Here is a 20,785-nt window from a genome sequence, read left to right as displayed (position 1 = left end):
GGACTAGGCCGTGAAAACGGAAGGACATTTAGCCAAAATAAATTAAATTAATTGTCAGTGTAGTTGATACACTGTTGACTGTATCTGAGTAACGACTGGGGGCAAAGATCATTAAACGTTAAACTTATTATGGCATGCTGGGTATTGTAGTGCATTACCTCGGCAGTTAGTTTGATTTATTACTAATATCACTCATTTTCAAGATGACTATCATTGGTTATATGAAGCAATGGGACAGCAACGACAGCTCTATTCAATCAATATTTAAAGGAAACATTATTGGTATCAGTGACCTTAATATTCATAGCCGAATGACTACATTTCCCATAATGCACGAGGTGTAAACTCTTGAAGTGCTGTCTGGTGCGGACGTGTTTGACAGTTACTCAAAAATGGGGCACTGAAGTCGATAAAAATGACCGCTTCTGAGTCAAATCCTGTCTGAAATTCACCCCCACAGATTCATAGAATTATATATTTGTTATGTTGTTTTTCTCGCGGGTTCATAAGCTAAAAAACAGGAATGAATGAACACGTGAAGGAGCAGAAAGCGGAGAGTTTCCAGCGGTCAATGAACGTGGTGCTGGGCTGTCCAAAGACACGGACAAAGTGGTGAGCTCTCACTCTGCCATCATTTCGGAGTCGGACAACGACGTCAAAATAGAAAGAAAACAAAAGCTTTTTCAAATTATCATTATTATTTTTATCTCTCAAATTTTGTCAAAAATATGTTTACATATATCTTCAATTCATAGCATTTATTTTTTAAATGAATGCATGTTTAAAAGTAACTTAGTTTATTGTAGACACTAAAATATATTAGGCTACTGTTGCTAATTTAGGTTATTGACAATTAAAAAAAAATCTTTGCATCTCACTGTGTGCCAAATACAATACTCAGTTCCATTGTGGATAAGTGAAAAAGATTCACAGCTAATAACCACTTTTAATAATATTTCTTTAAAAAAAAAAAAAAAAGAAAAAAAAAAAAAAGATCTGGACTACATTTAATAACGACACTGCAGCCAAGTGAGCTATTTAGCCTGTAGAAAATATGGCTGTAACTTTGGAAAACTCATTTTACTTTAATTTATTTTTATTTACTTCTTTTTTAATATATATGTTTTAAGATGTGTACCACACTGCAGCCAAGTATGCATTTACAATTTGACTGTAACTATTTTATAAAAGAAAGATTATTTTCCTTACAGTTATGCATGTATGTATTTATTCAAATTTACGTTATTATTTTGATTTTAAAAAAAGTTTGACAATATTGACTTTTCATTTGTCTATCTTTGTGAAACTAAATAAAACACCAGAAAAATGATAACATTATTATTATTTTAAGTCATTTTTATTTTATTTCATAAAGTCATTTTATTTGTTTTTTCGTTTTTTTTATTTGTGTGTGTGTGTGTGTTTGATATCAGGCTCATAACCAGTTCGTACTACAAATTTACAAAGCCCCGACGAAGATTTTCCTTGGAGTGAGTGCTCTTCTTAACAAACGATCTTTGCTGCTAGCTAAAGTGCTGCAGCTAACGAGCGTCCAGCGGACACCGGTCCGGGCAGCGTCGTTCCTCGCTCCGGTATGATGCCAGGTGACAGCAGCATGACCTCCATCGTACAGAGAATAGCTCGGCAGGCTCTCGTCACCTTCCGGAGCCCGCCTCGGGTCGGCGAGGAGGCCGGGAAATCTTTCCTGGAGAACCAGAGCAAACTGAGGAGCCTGATGACGGAAGTGCGCGCGGCGGACCTGAAGCTCGTCCCGCGGAGAGCCGACGGCAGCTCACCCGGCGGCGTGTCGCACCCGTACCACCACGGCGGGCCCCCGGTCACCTACATGCACATCTGCGAGACGGACCACTTCAGCATGGGGGTGTTTCTGCTGAAAAGCGGCGCCTCCATCCCGCTGCACGACCACCCGGGGATGCACGGCGTGCTCAAAGTCATGTACGGCAAGGTCAGGATCAGCTGCTTCGACCGGCTGGAGCGGCCGACCGGCGGCACGCAGGCGGCGCCCCCGCTGCCCCCGGCCCAGCTGTCGGCTCTGCGGCGCTCCCTGCACCGCTCCACCGACGAGTACACGGAGGAGAGCGGCCCCTGCGTCCTCTCCCCCGACCGGGACAACCTGCACCAGATCGATGCCGTAGACGGCCCGACGGCGTTCATGGACATCCTGGCCCCGCCGTACGACCCGGAGGACGGCAGAGACTGTCACTATTACAAGGTCCTGCCAGAGGCGGAGGTTACAAACACAGAGCAGAAGGAGGTCTGGCTCATGGAGATCTCACAGCCGCCGGATTTCTGGTGCGGAGGAGAGCCGTACCCGGGCCCGGAGGTCTGCCTCTGATCCACCTGACTGCTGCAAAATGTCCTCTGTCCCCAGGCTGGTCTGGTGTGTGCACCCTGCAGAGCCACAAGGCCGGAGCTTTTTGGACAAAATGAGCTCAATGAAGGGTCTCTCTCAATCTGTGATACTAAACCTAAGGCCCGCGGGCCAAATCTGCCAGGAGGCCTCCAGTTATTTTCTAATTCACAATTTTAAGTGATTCACACTGGGAATAGTTTTGCAGTTTTAGGATACTTTAGGTACCAGAAAGCATAAAACAGCATCAAAATAGAGCTTGTTTATCAAAACAAGTGCAGCAGAGATCCAGGCTAAGCCCCTAATGTCCGAAAAACCTAGTAACATTATAAAATCGTAGATATGTCCTAAAATCCTAGAAACGGCCTGAAATCTTGCAATGCCCTAAAATCTGAGAAATCAACTCAAATCTTAAAATGTCCTTAAATCAGAGAAGTGGCCTAAAACCTGAGACATGTCCTAGAATCCAATAATATTCCTAAGATCCGAGGAAATGTCCTAAATTTGAGAAATGTCCTAAAAGCCTGAAATGTCCTTAAATCAGAGAAATGTTCTACAATTCTAGAAACGTGCTAAAATCCAAGAAATGTCCGAAAATCTGAAAAACTTTCTAAAATCTTAGAAACATCCTGAAATTCGAGAAATGACCTAAAATGTCTCAAAATCTTGAAATTCCCAAAATTTGGAGAACTGCCTTAACATCCTAAAAATATCCTAAAATCTGAGTAACATCCCACAATCTTGAAATGTTCTAAAATCCTAGAAACTTCCTGAAATCTGTGGGGGGAAAAAAACCCTAAAATCTGAGAAACCTTATAAACACGTCTGGGGCTGCTGCCCCTGGTCTCCTGTCATTTTGCAAAAGTGGTCCTAAAGCAAAGCAAGCCGAGTGTCCCGAAATCACGAGTCTGCGTGTCGGCAGCAGCCGAAGCCTTTCGGGGTCAGAATGTAACCGTGCAGAACAGGTGAGCACCTGAAAACATGAGGTGACCTCATCTCAGGTGTGGTGCTGCGCTGCTGCGGTGAACTGCTGCAACGTTCAAAGCTGAAATATAATAAGTCAATTTTCCATTTCACCGGGACAAAAACTGAAGCCTCGGGCAGAACAAAGCAACATCCTGTTTCCCTCTCTGTCTCTGTATGAAGGATTTTATTACCAGGAAGGAAAGCAGCAGGTGGAGTTTTATTACTTCAGCGTACTACAGTTCTCTGTGTTATTGGACTCCAAACAAATTTCAGATACTTTTACGCCCACGAAGGTAATGAGGCCAAATTTTCATGATGCATTTGTTCCTTAGTCTTTAATTCTCTGATGTTATCACGTCTGTTTTGGTTATATCTACTGTGCTAAAGCATGTGGGAGGAGACATTTAACCCTTTGAAACCTGGATAGACGTCACTTTTATTCTGCTGCTCACCTTTCACAAGTGTTTAAAACCTTTGAACTCGGAGCAAATTGTTTCTTTCAAAAATGTGGAGTAAAAGGGCAATGAGGACCTCAGAAAGAAATGTTTCATAAATTTCTAGAAATTATTTGATTTTGATTTTTTTTTCATTAAAAAAAATAAAAGCTTGGAATTTTTTTGTAAAAATAGAACGAAACCTAATGAAAACAATATTTATAATGATCAGAAATACATATTTAAAATTATGTTACAGAATTATCATTTTAGGCTCTTTTTAGGTAATTTCCATGTTTGTTTTTTCTTTGTTTTTCTCTTTTTTGTTGCACATTTTTACTCGTTTCATGCTAATTCTGGGGTTATTTCTTGCTTATTTTTGGTAATTTCAATGTCAGGTTCACTGCCTTCTTTCCATGTTTTTGAAAGAAATCAGGCCACTTTGCTCATGTTTCAAAGGGTTAAAGGTGGTTTTGCAGCCCTGTACAGGAGCCTATCATCCGTCAGCCAAAAACTAAAAAGCACCATAATTGAGTCACAAATAATGCAACCAGTGGGCTTAAAATACGACCCTGTAAAGTATTTTTGCAGGAGGAATGGCGATAAATTCCAAAGTGATGATGTGCAGGGTGCTAATGCTGCATTCAAGAAAAGTCAGGAAGTTTGTTGCTTGCATCTTGGTCAGAGTCTGTGCTTCAAATTTCCAAAAAGGAAATTTTGGGGCAATATTTCACTTTTAGCATTTCACAGCAATACCTTTATTAACCTCTCAATATAAAACATTTCAGCTTTCAGTGTTGCATGAAGTACTTGCAGGTGGTTAAAAAGCTAATATTTATCTACAGTGTGCAGTTATAGCCGTCTGTCTTGCATGCAGTTTTACATGCTGCTGCACTGAAACACAATAGTTGCAGTTATAATCTACTCGTTGGGAAATCCAGACTCCTGAGTGCGTCTTGAATGCAGCATTGAAGACAAAAGTGTCCCAGCCTGAGCTGAACTGATTGTTTCTGCAGAAGCTGCCCGGGACCACGCAGGGACGTGTGCGTCCGTGTGTTTTTAATCGTCTTCCTGCTTCAGGCTTCGTGACCTTTGTTCCGGTCGGATAAAGAACCGCGTGAATCTTCAGGTCTCCTTTTGAAGCTTAAGATATATCAAACTTTTCTCGCATTGTGTTTAGGACTCTATGAACTGTAAACTGCCTTCTTTTTGGTTTGTTTTTCTGGGAAAAGTTGGATCCTCAGGACTGTGTGATTTTGTATCGCTGACTGACTTTCAGCAGATTGAAAGATGTGCACTACATTATTTGTCCACAGTGTCCAGCTGTCAGCGTGGTTACAAAATGAGGATTATAAAAAAGATTTTGTCACAGTTTGAGGTTGAATCTGAAATGGTGAATGTGAAGGTTGGGTTTCTAATAAAGTTTATAGAGAGAAAATTTGGCTGATTTCAACTCAGCAGCAAACAAGTGAAGCTGTAAGCACTAACAGTGAATTAACAATATGAGTCAATGTTGGTTCCATTCAAAAATGCATTTATGTACTTAGAGTAAAATCTCTGAAAAGCTTTGGAGAATGGGACCTTTTCAGATAAGTTTTATTTCAAACTGCGTTGTAATTTTGCTGCAGAATTTTCATTAGAAAACAGTGAATGAGACTGAAGTGCTGAATGTTGTGTCGCTGTAGGAGTGAAGGCTCCACAGGTCGTCTCATTAGCTGATTGAAAAACAGAAAGCACGTTAAATCAGGCCTGAGTCCAGAATCTGATTGTGTGTAAAAAATGATCAGTAACTGCATTTATGTGTTTCGCCTGTAATAACGGTTTTCTGTCAGTTATTATAAAATGTGCCGTTTATTTTGCCTAAACACGTTCTGGCTTTTATTTGCTTTAAAAAGTGAGGAGCTGTTATTGAAAGAAAAAAACAAAGTTCAGAAAGCAGCTTGATTCCTTTAACCCTCAGGGCCGCGTTCACATTACACACACTCGTATTGGTCTGCACACGAAATGCACTTTTCAAAATATTAAACATTAAAATTATTTTTACTGTCATTGAGTTAGTTATTTACCCAACATCAATCCTAATCATAAATATCAAATATTCACTAATTTTCAGAATTTTAACCCTTTAAATGCCAGGTTTTTGTCATAATACCACTATGTTGTTAGATCAAAAAATAAAAAAGAATTAATTATTTTCAGTTTACTACATGCTAAATAGATTTTTTTTTTTATCATCACAGCCTAGGATATGTCGGTGGTTAGCAGCAATGTTGATTTTTTTTTTACATTATTAATCTTTGTGCAGCGTCAAATACATTCATACCACTCTGCACACAAAATGCACTTTTCAAAATCAGGCTGCAAAAAATATTTTACACTAATATGATTTTCTACTCTGAGTTGTTTTTTTTTTTGGTTTTTTTTAACCAAACTCAATCCTAATCATAAATATCCAATATTCATTCATTTTTAGAATTTTTAAATGCCAGGTTTTTGTCATGATGCCACTTTGTTTTTAGATGAAAAAAAAGATAAAAATGTTCAGTATATACCACTGGCTAAGTAGATTTTTTTTTTATCATCACAGCCTGGGATATGTCGGTGATTTGCAGCAACATTGATTTTAACAGTGCACCTAGTGGAAAAAGCATGTATTTTCTCAATGTGAAAAATTATGTAATCAGGTGGTAAATAGTAAAAATCACAAATTCCACGCCAAAAGCACTGACAGAGTGGCGCTATTTGACAAGTTTGTAGTGAGAACAGGCTGCTCTCTCTCTCTCTCTCTCTCTCACACACACACACACACACAGCAGAAAAAGCTTCACAATTCAATGTTGAAAAGAAAATCTCCCCCTAATGGGCCATTTAGTAGTAGTAGTAGTATCTTTGTGCACGGGGGAAGGTATCAAGTATTTTCAATTAAAAAGCTCAAATTTAATAATTCATTTCTTTTAAAGTTGAAATCAAGTTGCAAAGTAATCAACCATGACTCAAAACCAAATCATGTGACTCGTGTCCACACCTCTGCAAAAACAGCTCAATAAATGCCAAAAAAACAGCAGCAACAACTCGACAAGTCAACATTTATTTGCATCGACAAGAAGCATCAGTCCAGCAGAATAAAAGCTTTAGTGCTCGACTCGTTTGCATAAAAATTATAAAACAAAAAACTTTTATTTGTCCAGTGACTCTCTCTCTCTCTCTCTTTCTCCTTTTCTCACATTCATCAGGTAGAAATGCTGGTTGGATCTTTACAAGTATCAACAGCTCAGTGCATACACCTGAAAGCTTCCTAAAACCTAACCAGAAAGAAAACAGATTATCAGGCTACAATCTCTTAAAGTCCCAACATGTGCTGGAAACCAAAGTCCACTTTTTCTCGGGTAAGTTAAACACGTCATTGTTTCAACATTCTTTAATATGATACAAAAAACAGGTTAAAAAAAAGCTTCATTTTGCTGCGTCTAGCGAATAAAATTTCCCCACTGTAGCCCCGCCCAGATTTGTGATGTCACAAAATCTCTCAGGTGCACTCTGACATCACTGTAGCTCCCACCTGTGCTACTCCAACAAGCTTTTCTTTTTTTAAATACTGAGCAGCAGGCAGAGTTATACTAAAATAGTGAATGTAATTTCTGTTTGGCATCTGTTTTTATGTTTATAGCAACTTTTCAAATGCTGCATATTTTAGTGTAAAAATGGCCGTTTAGATAAATAAGGATCATTAAGTCTGTGTTATCACAACAATACAAAAGATTTAGTGTGTGATTCAGTCTCATGTAAACCCTACAAAAAACGTCTTTTAACTTCACTCTGATATCTTTCCAGCTATGATATTGAATGTTGACTTTTTAACAGTGGAAGAGAAAAGGTGAAGATACTCAGCTCACATTTAAATTAGACTTTAGATGATCAGAGATGGGACACATTACATCTTCCCTCAGCACTAAAACAAAAATGCTCAAGAGACATCGTGAAAAAGTGGAATAATCTGTGTTTTTTTGGAGAAAACCTGATGCACAAGAGGGTCCAAAAGTCCCCTCTGATGCCACAATGACTTATTGTACCCGATTTTATAATATTTAACAGGTTTTGTGCATTTAACTGCAGCTGAAACCAAACAGCTGGTTTTGGTCTCATGTTTGCAGCCTGACTTGTAATTGAATCCCTGAGAATATGAAGCATAGACAGCAGACACAATGCCTTGCCACAGAGCACTAAAGCAAGCTGTAGCAGTTGGGCGTGTTGTGTTTTAAAGAGCATTGGCACACTATTGGCTTTAAACCAAACGCCCTGTACATTTCATATAAATTAATGGCAAAATGTCCAGCTCCTCTGTTAATAATCTGCAGACTGAGGAAATAGTTAATGTGATAAACGATGAAGGCATGACCGCACACCACTGTAAAATATGACGAGCTGATCTTGAAAAAGGAACATAAATATAACTGTAAATCTAAATTTAGATCTGCTTTATGTCCAAGTGTTAAGTTTCCTTGAAATTTTGTTGTATTTATTAATTTTGTGAAGTTGTTGCAACTTAAAAATGAAGACTGAAATTGTTAGAAACTTCAGTAAACCAAGTTAGTCTGACTCAACTTGATCATGACAATGAGGATTTTGCCAATGATGAGGTTAAGAAATCTGCGAGTTGCAAACATGCTTCAGAAAATACAAATATGATTTATAAGTATGCACCCAGCAGAATACAGATACATTGCACAGTTAACTTGGTTTACTGAAATTGCTAAAACTTTGAAAAATTGATTGAATCAAACTTGTTTTTCAAGTTGCAACAACTTGCAACAAGTTGAAAGCAAAATCAACTTGTCAAATTTTATAGTTTATTTTAATTTAAACCAAACTCCCTTTAGGTTTCTCATAAGTTAATGCCAGAATGTCCTGACTTATGATTAAGGGATTATTTAATGTTATAAATAATGAAAGCATGACCGAACACATCATTGTACTGTAAAATCTGATTTCTTGATCTTACTTTTAAAAAATCTATAAAAACAAAAAATGGTTGCCTTAAAAATGTGAGTAAATGTAACTATTAGTCTTTATCATTATTTATTTAATTATTACGTGTACTTAAAATTTAGTTATTTTTACTTGATATTATGAAGTTGTTGCAACTTAAAAATGACAATCTTTTAAGTTTTAGCAACTTCAGTAAAACAAATGTACTGTTTTGTATTTCTGTATTCTGCTGGTTGCATACTTGTCAGTCATTTTCTTAAACATATTAACAAAAGAGAACTCACAGATTTCCTAACTTCATTGCAAAAATCCTCTTCAGTTACATCAGACTAACTTGGTTTACTGAACTGAACCACTTTGCAAACAATTAGAAAGAACAAGGTACTTTTAACTGCCATTTTTAAGTTGCAACAACTTAACAAAATTAATTAAATTAAGCTAAATTTTAAATAAACTAAAGAATAGATATAAAGTAAACACAAATTAGGATTTACAGTTATATTTACTGCCCCTTTTAAAGGCAATCTGTTTTCAAGATTATTTTAAGTAAAATCAGATTTTACAGTGTGGGGACTCTGATTCTGATTCTCCCTGACTTTTTTTTCATTAATTATTTATTATTTCATTACTTTTATAATTTTATATCATAAATTATGGCTTCCAAAGAAATTTCTTCCATCTTTTTGTGAGAACAATATAAACTTCATGATGAGATTTTGGGCTCTTTTGACAGACAGACTGTGGCAGGAGCTGATCCAGGTCAGATTCAGTTTACATTCAGCAGCTTCGGGTCGTGCGCGAGGTGAGGAGGATTAGGACGCAGAGGACTTTTTCTCCTTCTGCCGGAGATGGATCTTCATGTGCCTCCTCCTCTCGTCACTCCGGGCGAACTTTCTTCCGCATTGCTCGCACGAGAAGGGTTTCTCCCCGGTGTGCGTGCGGATGTGGGTGGTGAGGTGGTCGCTGCGGCTGAAGTTCCTCATGCAGATGCGGCACTGGAAAGGTTTGTGGCCAGTGTGGATGCGCAGGTGCCGGCTCAGCTCGTCCGACCGGGAGAACCGGCGGTCGCAGCTCTCGGCCGGGCACGGATACGGCCTCTGGTGGACTGGCGTCTTGCTCGGTCGGTTTGGGTACTTCCTGGGTCTCAAGATGGGTCTGAGGGGGAGGCTCTGGTGGTTGGGGAAAGCTGCGGCCATCGGACCCTCGGCGGCCGGCGAGGGCGCACCGAGCGTAAAGTTCCTGATGGTGTTGAGAGGAGTGAGAGGCGGGGGCACCCTGAGGGAGTCTAGCGGGTACGAGAGGGATTTCCTCTCTGGGAAAGCCGTCTGGATTTCTCTCTGGCAGCTCTGCTGGTAGAAACCACCATATTCAGGCATGATGGACAGCAGGGCGGCGCCTTCTACGGTTGGTTTGGGCATGGGGTTGTAGGACGGGGGCGCGTGGTAGGACACGGCGCAGGTGGATGTCGCCAGGTACCCCCCTGCCGACTGATCCTGGTACATGTCCCCGCTGCAGGAGTAGGACGGAGCCGGGTGAGGGTGAGGATGAGGGTGAGTGGGCGCGTACATGTGGCTGATGTCCGGCTGACCGTGCGCCATAGTGCCGTCCCCTGCGTCCGCTGAGTCTCCTCCTCCTGCGTAAATATCGGGTGAACACGATCCGGACACCGTGGCCGTCCCCGGGGTCCCGATGTCAGCGCTGATCACGTTGATGACGTCCCCAGGTGTCCACGGTCCTCCCGCGCCTCTGGAGTCCACCGAGAACTTGCCGGTAAACGCCACGGGGTGCGTGCGTAAAGTTGCCACACACTGCGCCAAGTCGCCGTGGAGAGACAACTCAGGTGCGCTCTTGTCCTCAAACAGATTATCACCTACAAAAAATGTACAAAAAACAGAAGCACACATTATTATGCAACTAAAGAATCACATTAACCCTTTAATCTCGGTTATCATCTTGCGCGCAACTCAAACCGTTTTGGCGCAGTCAGAATTTGGAGCTGTCTCCCTCAGAACAAACAATTTCTTACCGCATCCACTCTCATCAGGTTTCCCTTCATGCTCTTCCTCCCCTACAGCCTCTTCTTTAAAAACAATCGACCCCTCCGCTGTGTACACATCCTTAGGAACATCTACAATGCTGCCGAGAGAAGCAGAAACCTCATCCGCTATTTTCGCAGTCATTCTGTCTTTGGGATGGAGATCAGATGTAATCATATATTTAAATCCAGCTGATTCTTAAACATTTTGTCTGTTCCGCCTCTCATCTCTTGTAAATAGCTGCTGAGATGGTGCAGTATGGTTATAAAGGGAATCTCTGGGTGTCCCTTTACGTCATTCACCAAATATGGACTTGGGTTTGAAAAAAAAAGAGGGAACTCCAGAAATAGGACTCACTGTGACGAAACATGGAAACAATTAAAACTGCAAGTTGTGTCTTAACTAAATACAAACTCTCGGCGGAGATATGCATCTGAATTTGGGGGATTTTATTTAAACGTCGATCCCAAGCACGAGCACGTGCTTTTTCTCGGAGTCACGCAGAGGACAAAAAGCTTATCATTCGGAATTCCGGTCACACTGTCTCTCCATAAATGGATTCTCCGGTCGGTGAGGTGAGAGGATCTCGGTCTGCTTATATGGCTGGTATCCGGGTAAATTTGTGTTGCTTTGTTTTGTCTTTGTGCCAGCTGAGCCCACACACTGACTGCACAGACCCATTTGTTTTCTCTCTTGCCTTGTCAGGAACAGATTACTGCTCTGACTGAGTCCTGCTATTGTTGGCCCGCTGAGATAGATGGGGTGATTAGTGGGGGAATAATCGTTTAACTGGTTTTCTCGAGAAGCCCGTTAGTCTTTATGGTTCTTAAAAATGGATTTATGATTTAGTCTAGTTTTATTAAAGATGAAAGGTGCTCAAGAAGCTCTAGTGTTGCTGATAGATCAAGAGAAAACCTGCAGCTGCAACCTTTTCTATTCTGACACAAATAAACTTCATGCATGGGTTCATCCTACACAACCTGTATAAAATATCTTAATGAAGTTCTTTGAAAAGACAAGGCACTATTTAAAAAAAAAACTATATATATATTGTTTGTGTCCAAAAACAACAAAATTGCCATCACATATATCTCATTTTCATCTTCTTTTTAGGCATTATTCTGGTTAAAGGAGCCTTCTTCTGATTTTCTTCCAGCACCTAACAGTGTCACCACATCCCCAAATTTGCCTTGAGATCACTGTCAAACAAAATTTTGAACATCAACAATCTGCTTTGAGGTTAAATTTTAAAGAGAGACTGAATAAGTAAGAGATATTTAAAGAGAAGAAACCACCGAAAAGTTTTCAAAGACCTCTGTCCCTGCTGGTGTCTACTGTTTACCTGTTCTCTGGCCTGTGTGTGATGTCGCACAGACACACCAACAAGATGCCAGACATGTGGTGCAGCAGTGTGTTCACTGGCAGTGGGAATATAGTCGATCGCCTATATTTAGCAGGTCTACCCGCGTTTGAAAAACCCACTTGCATGCGTTGATTTTGGTGGGAAAGGGGTATCTGCATATCATAAGACTTCCGTTGCAGGATTAAGTCCGCTCATACGCTTACACATAGTGACAGGGCTAACTGTTAGCATCACATGGCCAACATTATCTAACTAAGTTGAGCCAGGTTCTGTTGGTGTGAGTTTTGTTGCGAGCTCGGTGTTGGATGTTACCTGCTGCTGTGTTAGCTCGTGCCAACTTTATTGTAAGAAAAATTCCACAAGGCAGCTTTAAGAGTACTCTGGTTTAGCATGAATTTCATGCATGCTTCCTAATTTGCAGAACTTGGGGCCTAAATACCCATAACACAACCCAACCATCTACAGCTCGGTCAAAAATGTGGGTGTATTATGCCAGTAGTGGCTAATGTATCCTGGAGCAGAGATGAGCAATGAGCTACAGTCTCACTTCTTTCTAATGGCCCCCCATTTTTTTTTGTTTTCAGAGTTGTAAGTCTTCACACCCAACTGACCTTGACGGCATTTGTCAGACTTTACACAGCTCCCTCTGGGAACACCAGAGGATTTATACTAAAACATGCAAGAGAACTGTCCAACACCTGCAAACACACTGTCATGGAAAATCAGTGGAATTTGTGAATTTGTGTGCAGATATTCATGATCCCCAGAAGACGAATCCCCTGGACCTTTCCTCTATCATCTACAGATCAGAATTTCTTTTTATATTTGAGGAAAATGCACCAACGATGACAGCTCAGTCGCAGAAGAAAGTGCTGGCATTGTACGTTTTTGCAAATCATGGATTTACATGCTCCATACTGTATGAGCTGACTTTGTCATCAGGGCGTGGCGGGAATGGTGGATGGCGTGTAACCTGGTTAGAAACCTAGCAAGCTGCATGAGACCAACAAAACAAAACTGGTTGTTTTTAAGCGAGCCATTGCTGTTTTCAGTGCAAATGTGGATATTTTAAGCCAGAACATGACCTTCACTGAAACATTACCAGGCAGATTTTTTTGCCTAAACCTATCTGCAAGTTATTAGTGAGACATAAGATTTTAACATATCTGCAGTTTTTGTTTTGAACATATCATGAGCTTTCCTCTCGCACCACCCTCCAGGCCAAAATTTCTCACCCAGGATGTCTGACTTGCTCCTCAGAGGACAAACCTTTGTGATTTCAGACACCTCGTAAGCTTTTCTTTGGTGTTTAACAGAAAAGACAGTCCGAATGGAAAAGACTGAGTCCTTTTAGATGTTAGGAGTGTAAACAGAACATATTTAAATCTGTTTGATTTGCTGATGAGATGATTAAAGAGCTGTTGAAGCCGAAGCCTTCTGCTGCATCACTGAGCTGCAGAGACGAGCACACAGCGAGCAGGAGGACCGCAGCTCCTCGAGCCTTTTGAACGCCCACAGTTACAAAAATGTTGGTGTGTATTGTCGTTGTGTGGCGAGCCGCCCACCCTGTGGCAGATGGGGGTTTGGTCGGTCCGCGTGCGTGCGTGCGCGCGCACGCACACACACACACACACACACACACACACACACACACACACACACATACATAGACACAGCAATGAACAGGCTCAGAAACCAAATGCACACACTTAAAAACCACACACACGATTTAATTTGGTGTCTGTGTAACAAACATACACACAAACATACACACAAACATACACACTTTCTCTGTCAAAAACTGTCAAACAAAAGCACACAAACACAAAATATTTCTTTTTCCTCTCTCCACACACACACACACACACACACACACACACACACACACACACACACACACATTGCTCCGTGGGGACGGTGCCCTGCTTCCACCCTTCGCCCACGCTCCTCCGGGCCGTCGAGGCTCTGGGGGGTTTTTGGTTTTGTGTTTGGTGGCTCGGGGTGTCAGCCGGGGGTCCGTGCGGCTCAGCAGACCCCACCACGCCGATTAATCATCTGTCATCTGCGGTTTTTGTTAATATAGATCTTTGTCTTCGTCCTCAAACGACGCTCAGGTCTGCTTACCGCCTGCCGCCTTCTTTTCCATTTTTTGCAATCGAAAAATAACAAAAACAGCCAAACTGCCTCTTTTCTGTGGCTGTATTTATCCACGTCGAAGGTTTCGTGCGGTCATCCGCTGCTCGAGCGAAACATGTGACCTTTGTGACCTCACATTGACACCTCACTTTTGTCACACCAAAAATACTGCAGCAATAACAAAACAATGGGTCACTTTTATGAGGAAATCTGAAGATTTTTACTTCTAATTCCAAAACTCTTTCACAATGTCCTGCATGTTTTTTCTTATTTATCTAATGCTGACTGCTGCTTTCTGTCTGCACAGAAGGTTATTTCCTTTTTTTGCACTTGATAAAAGCTTTTTTTTGTAACATAACGTTGCATGAGATCTTAAGAAACTTTTCTTCCATCCTTGACAATCCTTGGTTGACTTTTTTCAAACTTTTCTTTTTTTTTTCATCGTCCGTTAATTATTTTAAGCGCCAAAAATGTGTTTTCTTGATGTTTCAAAATGGATTTTTTCTTCTTTGCTGCTTGCACAGACCCCGTTTGTTCACATGACTCTATATCGCTTCGTCCTTATGTTTCTTTTATGCAATTTTCTTGTCTGACAAAAGCAAAAGGTGAAAATACATCAAACCCGTTCCTGAAAAAGAAGCCCCTATCCTTGAAAGACAGGATCTCGTCAGGTTGAATCGATTTTTCTTTTTTGTCAACAAAGACTTTAAATAAACACCATAAATCATCTGAATTTTCTGCTGCCTTTCATGTCAGGGTGGTAGGTGTGTTTTTTTAAATGGTGGATGACTCATTTAGGAAGGAGACGCTTCTCCTGGCTCTCCCTGCGGCACATGTTGAGGTTAAAATCAAGAGTTATGTTACGAAATACTACAAATGTTTGATAACTGAGGCCTGAAAGTACCTGATAATCCTTTATGAGCGTACGCTATGTTAAACCCGTAGGTGTTGAATAGTTTATAGAAGCTGGTTCACAGATCACAGGGGGTTTGGATAATGAAACAAGCGTCATTAATGATTCTGATACGCTCCTGTGCTTCATATTAAATTGGAAGGTGTCTCTCAAATTTCTCATCCTGGGATGAAACTCTTGATCAACCTGCAAATGAGTCACGGTTTGGAAGGTTTGGGAGGTTTTTGGCGATGATCCCTCAGACTAAGCCGCCAATAGAAGCGATTGCATATTCATGGGAAATGTATTGACTGCTGAGTGTCGGATAATAGACAGGCACATCAATGGCCGCGGGGCCGCAGTGAATGGCTTCAACACTATCTGTGGGACCCAGAATGTGTCGCTGGTTACTCTCAGAGCTCGTCGACTGATATCGCACGACGATAATTAGCTTTCTGTAGCTTTCACATCACTTTTATTGTCTTTGAAGCCACAGAAACACAGATGGAATAAGTCCTGTTGTGTTGAGATTTTAAAAGCGACTGTTTTGGGCCTCATCCAATAAAATATATGAATATTTCCAAACACTTAATCAATATTTATTGTCCTGCTGTAGAAGCACAAATGAAACAAAAGCAGTTTAGCTGCACTTCAGTTTTCCTTTGTACCAACTGATAGATGACAGAAAATGAATATAAGTAGAATTATGTGTTAATTCAACAAAAAAGGCACCAAAAAAAGACATTTTGGAAAAATACAAACAATGCGAATGCAGGAACAACAATTAGTTTGGAAACACAAACATATTTTGTAGAACTGTATAGTATGGTAAAATATTGCTGTAAAATTGTTCTTAAATCCTCTCCTACCATTTCACATGTTGAACTACTTTTCAAATATTTTAAATCAAAGTCGCCTTTACCAAATGTTCAACACTGCTGCTCTCATCTCAGAAATAAGATCCAACCAGACCAACCTTTCAAAACAAACGCATTACATTAGAAATATTCACAAAAATTCCCACCAAATCTTAAATTAAGTCTTTCATCCAACAACAAAATAGAAGACGTGATTAATTATTGCATTCATAAAATATTAGCTGATTATTTTTGTTTAATCAATGACTTTTTTGTCTATATAGTGCAAAACAGTAGTAAAAAAGTGCAGGCCAACGGTCCAAAACCCACAAATATTTAGTTTAGGGCCACTGAAAAACAAAACCTCACATTCACTACCACTACTACTAGTAATAATAATAATAATAGTAATAATAATAATAATAATAAGACTTATATAGCACCTTTTAAGGTATCCAAGGCCACTTTACAAAGTAAGAAAACAAAGTGAAAATAAATAAATTACAAAAAAAGAGCAGAAATTCTCCTTTAAAAATTGACTAATTGAATTGATTCAGCAATATCAGAGATGAAGAATTTAAGGCTTGACTCATTGATTATTCAACTAATCTTTCAGCTCTACAGTAAGTCAGATATCTCAACTTTGCCATAAAAAAAGTTATTGCTTCTCTCACAAAATGATGAAAGATTCTGAACGAGTGCATGTTGAAAGAGTTTTCATCAAGCTTCAGTGCTACAAACAGAAGTAGGAAACAATACAAACTCCTTGTATATTTCACCCGGAAAGAACAATATAGCCACACAAAACTGTAAAAGCACCATACTTTTAACTTTTTTGACTATCAGAGAAGAAACCCTTTAACAATAGCACCAACTATCCCTAAATATTTGCATTATTTCCCCTTTTAAAAACACTTTTTAAACATTTAGCATTCAGACTTTTGTGAAACTAAAGGCCTGAAATTGTGAACGTTAATCCTTTTTGTCTTTTGTCTGTGTTTCAGGTATTTCAGCTGTTATTTGGACATGTTTAGATCTTTTTATCTCGTCACACACTAACACATAACCCTCCCACACATGGTGTGTGAACATAAAAAGCATTAAAAAGATGTTAAAGTTGAACATTAGGAAACACAAGGTGACCAATGTAAACAGAAATCAAGCTCTAAAGGAAATGATGTGTTTTTCTCACTTGCATGTTTCTATTTTCTGTCTTTTTGTTGCCATTTGATGTAATTTTTGCTATAAATTCATTTCATAAAGCCTTTAATCAGCAAAGATATCCAAGTAAAACTCATTACAAAAGATATCCCTCCATTATCTCCCTGCTTGTGACAAAAGAACAAGTATGAAACTCACTTTAAAGCTGCAGTGAGGAGAAATCCTCCGTGTCCTGCGTCCAGCGGGCCTCCTCCTCGCTCCCCAGCGAGATGGAGGGATGTGTGAAGAAAGAGAAAGAGAGGGACACGATGAGGAGGGATCAGAGATGTTCCTTGAGGTGAATGAACGTTTGTTGGTCCGACCACATAGTTACCCGCTCTGGTTTTCTGGCTCGCCCCCGGAAAGGGTCATCATCACCCGGGGTCTGAGTGGGCTGTCAGTGACAAAAAGACAGAGAGAGAGAGAGAAAGAGGGAGAGAGGGAGAGTGTAGGGGGGAGAAACAATACGATTGTTCCAACCTCACTTTGCTTCCACCCTCACAGTTAAAATTGTTATGGTAATGAAGTGGATTTTTTGCTGGACAGCAGATTGTAACAGAGAGATGTTTCTTTGGCTGGAAGTCGAGGCCGGACGTGTTCAAGCAGGCCGGCGCTAATCAGAACATGAAGAAGAAGAAGAAGAAGAAGAAGAAGAAGAAGAAGAAGAAGAAGAAGAAGAAGAAGAAGAAGAAGAAGATGATGTGCACAAACACTTTAAAATGTTGAGGTAGAAGCAGTGGTGCAAGACGCACTCAGATCCTCAGTAAAAGTACTAATACCACACTTTTAAAGTAAAAGTTCTGCTTCTGAAATCTCACTAAAAGTATGTATTATCAGCAAATTGTGCAGTAAAATGTTCTCTGTCTGTGTTTTCCTATTCTTTCTGATATTTTTGGATCAATTTTACTGCTGCATTAATGTTTTAGTGTTGTAGATCTTTAAGGTTGTGCTCATTTTAACTCATTTATAAACTGTTGGGTAGAACAGGCGTCAAAGTGGAGGGAAATGTGGGCACCAGCGGGAGGAAGACCCTTAAAATGCCTGAAATAAAAAGTTACGCTTTGTTTGATTTTTTGATTCTAAGTAGGATAATTAGTGTCGTAACTAAATTAAATCTGGCTGAATAAATTGGCTGAAACACTGAACTTTGTATAAAAAATAGTGGAAGCTCTCCGAGGCTGCTCTCACCCTTTCATAACACTAAATGGTTTAGTCCGCCTTTACAATACTCATCTTTAAATGCAGCGTATGTCGAGAGAGTAGACCTTTGTTTTTCAAGATTGCACAATAGGGATGCTACGAAGTTGTCTTTTTAAGCTGACTTTGCATTTTTACACAAAACCAAACAACGGTGACATGATGTCACTTCAGTGTGTGGTGTTAAATAGCATGCCGGCACCATGAAAGCAAAAGAGGCGTGACGGGTTTTACGTTTAACACAACAGTGTCTGCCTCTAGTGTGACATATAACATACACACCAGCAGCACTTTATTAACACTAACAATGACATAACATGACATGACGTAACATTTACCGTCCCTGTTATGTGGTGGTTGATCTCGTCCTCTGCTCAGAAGGTGAGGAGCTCCGGACCTTATTTGTGGACATTTACAGACGCTGTTCTTCGTCTTTGAGTTAGCTGCTAACTGCTATGGGGCCCCACAGAGACCGCTGGGGCCCAGAATATGCACCTACTCAAACACACTTTATGATACTGAAGCTAGATGCTGTTTCATCTACTTTTACATGTAAGTATTTGTAGTTCTTAGTTTGAGGAATATACAACTTTTGTGTCTGCACTCACAGTTACAGTGATTTCTGAGCTCCTGCAGCTCATACGTATAATTTCAATATGATAGCTCAGTCAATTTAGCAAGACACTGAATAACTTTTGGCTGAAACTGTACATTTTAAAAGTCAAGTTTCCTTACAACTTTAGCACAAATTTAAACTGAATTTCCACAAAATCTTAAAAAAAAAAGAAAAAGAAAATGCTAATTCATGCATGTTTCCATCCAATGCTATAGTGTGATTATGTATTCATTGGTTGATGGAGATTTTAATTTCCTTTTTTTCCCTTTATTTATTTTATTTATAAGGACAACACGTATTAATCAGCATTTCTGTAAATGTGCCAGTGTTATCCAGCTGGCTAATTTTCAACAGATTTACAGCCATTGGAGCTAATTTTTCAACCATGTGGAGGAAAACATGATGAAAATATTACGTTTCAAGAGCATTTTTTGTTTTCATTTCATCTGTTTTTGAATCCATACATTATTTATATATAGTGCATAAATGTGTGTGTGTGTGTGTGTGTGTGTGTGTTAAAGGGGTTGCCAGAGCAAAAAGGGCAACCCCCTCGTCCTCCTCAGGGGGCTGTGTGGGCGGACGGTCCTCAGCAGATGGATTGCTGCTCGCCAGTGGTCACTTCATAGACCTGAAACAGATTTATAATATTGATGTCATATTTTTGATTTATTTGTTGATATTGATCACTGTTCATTGTAACATGCAGCTTTTTTAACCATGTTTTTATTTTATGAAGAAGGAGGAGGATTTAATGAAATGTGTCTTTTCATGCATTTATCTCTAAAATTCTGGTTCCTTTGTGTGTTTAGATTTGCAAATACCAAATGGAAAATCAATTCTAATTTTAAAGAAAATTCAGTCAATGTATAAATGTTGAGAGTCATACCAAAGTATTTTTATTTTCCAATTTGACATTCAATCAAACATGAATGCAATAACTCTCATAATATTCATAAACATGATTGTGTGTGTTTGTGATGATGTGAGTGTGTGTAGGCTATGTGTGATTGCCAGATTGCCACTGTAAATTATTCTTAATAGTCTACTTTTAAAGTAATTCAATATCATATCAGATTATTGTATCTTTTTTTACATATATAATTCATCATTGTGTGTGTGTTTGTTTGTTTACCTGTGTGTGTTTGTGTACAGCTGACTAAAGGACAAAACTTTAACATACATTTTCTGCTGTTATGATCATTATTAGCGTATATTTCATGTTTATAGATGTCTTTCTTGTCATAGTCTTTATGAAAAGCCAAAAACAGGTTTTCTCCTGACGATCTGAAATAATGTATTATTATTTACTGCACCACTGCTTAGGCTACATGTTTATGCATTAATAATTAGATTTACATTATTCGAAGATGTGTCATTCTAAATATGGGAATACTTTTATTTTTGGCATTTTATTTTGATGCTAATACTTCTGAACTTTAACTTAACATCATGATGGATGTCTCGTGCAGGTAAAGTTGATTATCTTAAATATTATAATGAACAAGTACTCAGATCATTTACCGAACAACTGCACACATTATAGCTCTTTTTATACAAAATAAAAACATTATTTCATCCTACTTTAAGGAGAATCGAGGCTCATTTATATAGGTAGTTGAATGGACTACATTAGAAACAAGCCCTTTTTTGTAGGTTGTAAGCACAGACTGTACATAAATAATTTATTTATCATTAATTGTTTATTTATTTATATACAGTTTGTGGTTATAA

General features: G+C 39.4%; 2 protein-coding genes across 2 annotated transcripts; one reads left to right on the top strand and one right to left on the bottom strand.

The window, feature by feature from the left end:
* The first annotated feature begins 363 nt into the window (after positions 1–363).
* Positions 364–5,636, top strand: LOC121954598 (2-aminoethanethiol dioxygenase b). Its single transcript, XM_088086426.1, has 2 exons — positions 364–612; positions 1,434–5,636. Exon 2 carries the CDS (start codon positions 1,595–1,597, stop codon positions 2,354–2,356), a length of 762 nt encoding a protein of 253 aa, XP_087942552.1. The 5' UTR covers positions 364–612; positions 1,434–1,594; the 3' UTR covers positions 2,357–5,636.
* Positions 5,637–6,843: 1,207 nt separating this feature from the next.
* On the bottom strand, positions 6,844–11,274 carry LOC121954803 (early growth response protein 2b-like). Its single transcript, XM_042502507.2, has 2 exons — positions 10,784–11,274; positions 6,844–10,627 (listed from the first exon to the last, which is right to left on the bottom strand). Exons 1-2 carry the CDS (start codon positions 10,968–10,970, stop codon positions 9,570–9,572), a joined length of 1,245 nt encoding a protein of 414 aa, XP_042358441.1. The 5' UTR covers positions 10,971–11,274; the 3' UTR covers positions 6,844–9,569.
* Positions 11,275–20,785: the final 9,511 nt, after the last annotated feature.

The sequence above is a fragment of the Plectropomus leopardus genome, chromosome 13 (assembly GCF_026936395.1).
Source record: "Plectropomus leopardus strain MGB_pleo_1.0 chromosome 13, ASM2693639v1, whole genome shotgun sequence".
In the NCBI taxonomy this organism is placed as follows: domain Eukaryota; kingdom Metazoa; phylum Chordata; class Actinopteri; order Perciformes; family Serranidae; genus Plectropomus; species Plectropomus leopardus.
This window is presented reverse-complemented; position numbering and strand designations above follow the sequence as displayed.